Raw genomic sequence first — 2,290 nt, forward strand, 5'->3', positions numbered from 1 at the left:
AAACGCTGTTTTTGTACCTAGGAGTATCCGAGAATGCAGTCAGTTTGGTACTGGTGAGGGAAGAAGGAAACAATCAAAACCCAGTCTACTATGTCAGCAAGATGCTTCAGGGTGCGGAGTCCAGGTATTCGGAGATGGAAAAGCTGGCTCTGGCATTGGTGGTAACAGCTCAAAAACTGCGACCTTACTTCCAGTCGCGTAAAGTGGTGGTGCTGACGAACCACCCTCTCAAGCACGTGATGTCGCGACCCGAAGTCTCTGGGAGATTGATTAAGTGGGCAGTCGAATTGGGGTAGTACGACACTGACTATCAATCTAGAACGGCCCAGAAAGCGCATGTGCTTGCAGATTTTGTGATGGAGTTGTCCAGCGACCAGAAAGAGCCTGAAACAGTCGAACAGCCTTGCCTGAAATGGATGCTACATGTAGACGAATCTTCTAATGCCAACAATGGAGGAGTAGGCATATTAATTCAGGGGCCAAAGGGAGTAGAGATTGAAGTTGCAGCTCGCTTATCTTTCCCAGTAAGCACTCATACTGGGTTTAGAGCTCGCACATGAGACTGGCGCCCGAGATCTGGAGGTTTTTACAGACTCTCAATTGATTGCCCTACAGATTGAAGGAACGTACGAAACAAGGGAGAGGACGATGACATCGTACAAAGAGATCGTTCAGCGATTAATGGGTAAATTTGAGAAGTTTTTTGTTTTGCAGGTTCCTAGGGCTGAAAACGACAAGGCGGATGCCTTATCTAAGTTTGGAGCTGCAATCGATGGAATCCGAGATAGTAAGATCACAGCCCTAGTACGCGAGCGATCGGCCCTTTCGAGCAGAATGGAGGTGCAGGTGGTTTCAAAGACAGGGTCATGGAAGAATGAAATTGTGAAGTATCTTGAGGACGGTACCCTGTCCGTCGACCCCATTGCTGCGAAGAGGGTTAAATTTCTAGCTACCCGATTCACCTTGCTAGCCGGCCAGCTCTACAAGCGGACGGTGGATGGGCCTCTCTTGAAATGCTTAGACAAGGAAAGAGCCCTATACCTGATGCGAGAAATCCACGAAGGGAGTTGCGGAAACCACTCGGGCGCGAGATCACTGGCCCAAAAGATCATGCGACAAGGATATTTCTGGCCCACCTTGGTCAAAGATTCCAAGGACTTGGTGAGGAAACGTGAGAGCTGCCAAAAATACGCGTCCCTAATCCACCAGCCTGCGACCCCAATGGAGCATATCAGAATAGCGTGCCCATCCGATCAGTGGGGAATTGACATCGTAGGACCTTTTCCACCCGCCCAAGCTCAGAAGAAATTCATCATTGTGGCGGTCGAATACTTCTCCAAATGGGTCGAAGCGGAGGCTGTGGCCAAGATATCCGAGAAGGAAGTCATCAACTTCATTTGGAAGAACATCATTTGCAGGTTCGGGATACCTAGAATACTGATATCTGATAATGGCACCCAGTTTCAAGGAAGAAAGATTACGGAGTGGTGCAAGGAACTGAAGATCGCGCAACACTTCACAGCGGTCGCAAACCCCCAAGCGAATGGACAAGCCGAGGTGACTAACCGGACAATCTTGCAGCACTTGAAGACACGCCTAGAGAACAAGGGATCGTGGGTTGGCGAACTGCCTAGAGTTCTATGGGCGTACCGCACAACTCCGCGATCTGCCACGTGCGAGACCCCTTTCTGCCGAGTATACGTACAGAAGCTATTATTCCGGCCGAAATTAGGGAGGAGTCCCAAAGAATCATGGAGTATGATCTTGAAGCTAACCGGGATGAACGAAACTTCGACCTCACGGTAATAGAAGAAAAGAGAGAGGTCGCATATGCCCGAATCCTGCATCACAAGGGATTGATGATGAAGAGCCATGATCGCAGGGTCCGACCACGCCAACTGCAAGTAGGAGATCTCGTGTTGAAAAAGGTAGAAGCCTCCAAGCATGTGGGAAAGCTAGAGCTGCCATGGGAGGGACCGTACAAAGTGGTCGAGATCAGGAAGAAAGGTACATACAGACTGCAGGACATGCAGGGTCGAGACTTGCCGCGCCCATGGAATATACAGAACCTGAAGAAGTTCTATGCATAAGCAGAGAGATCGCATTCTGGTGCCTGTGAAAGGCCATCAACCTCAAGGAGATCGCATTCTGGTGCCTGTGAAAGGCCATCAACCTCAAGGAGATCGAATTCTGGTGCCTGTGAAAGGCCATCAACCTCAAGGAGATCGAATTCTGGTGCCTGTGAAAGGCCAACAACGAAGAGATCGAGTTCTGGTGCCTGTGAAAGGCC

At 49.8% G+C, this 2,290-nt stretch overlaps 1 protein-coding gene across 1 annotated transcript; it reads left to right on the forward strand.

Moving 5' to 3' along the window:
• Positions 1 to 356: 356 nt before the first annotated feature.
• Positions 357 to 1,806, forward strand: LOC105178795 (uncharacterized). Its single transcript, XM_011102343.1, has 2 exons — positions 357 to 524; positions 616 to 1,806. The coding sequence occupies exons 1-2, from the start codon at positions 357 to 359 to the stop codon at positions 1,804 to 1,806; spliced, it is 1,359 nt and encodes a 452-aa protein (XP_011100645.1).
• The last annotated feature ends 484 nt before the right edge of the window (positions 1,807 to 2,290 follow it).

The sequence above is a fragment of the Sesamum indicum genome, linkage group LG12, assembly GCF_026168435.1.
Source record: "Sesamum indicum cultivar Baizhima isolate 11 linkage group LG12, ASM2616843v1, whole genome shotgun sequence".
NCBI lineage: Eukaryota > Viridiplantae > Streptophyta > Magnoliopsida > Lamiales > Pedaliaceae > Sesamum > Sesamum indicum.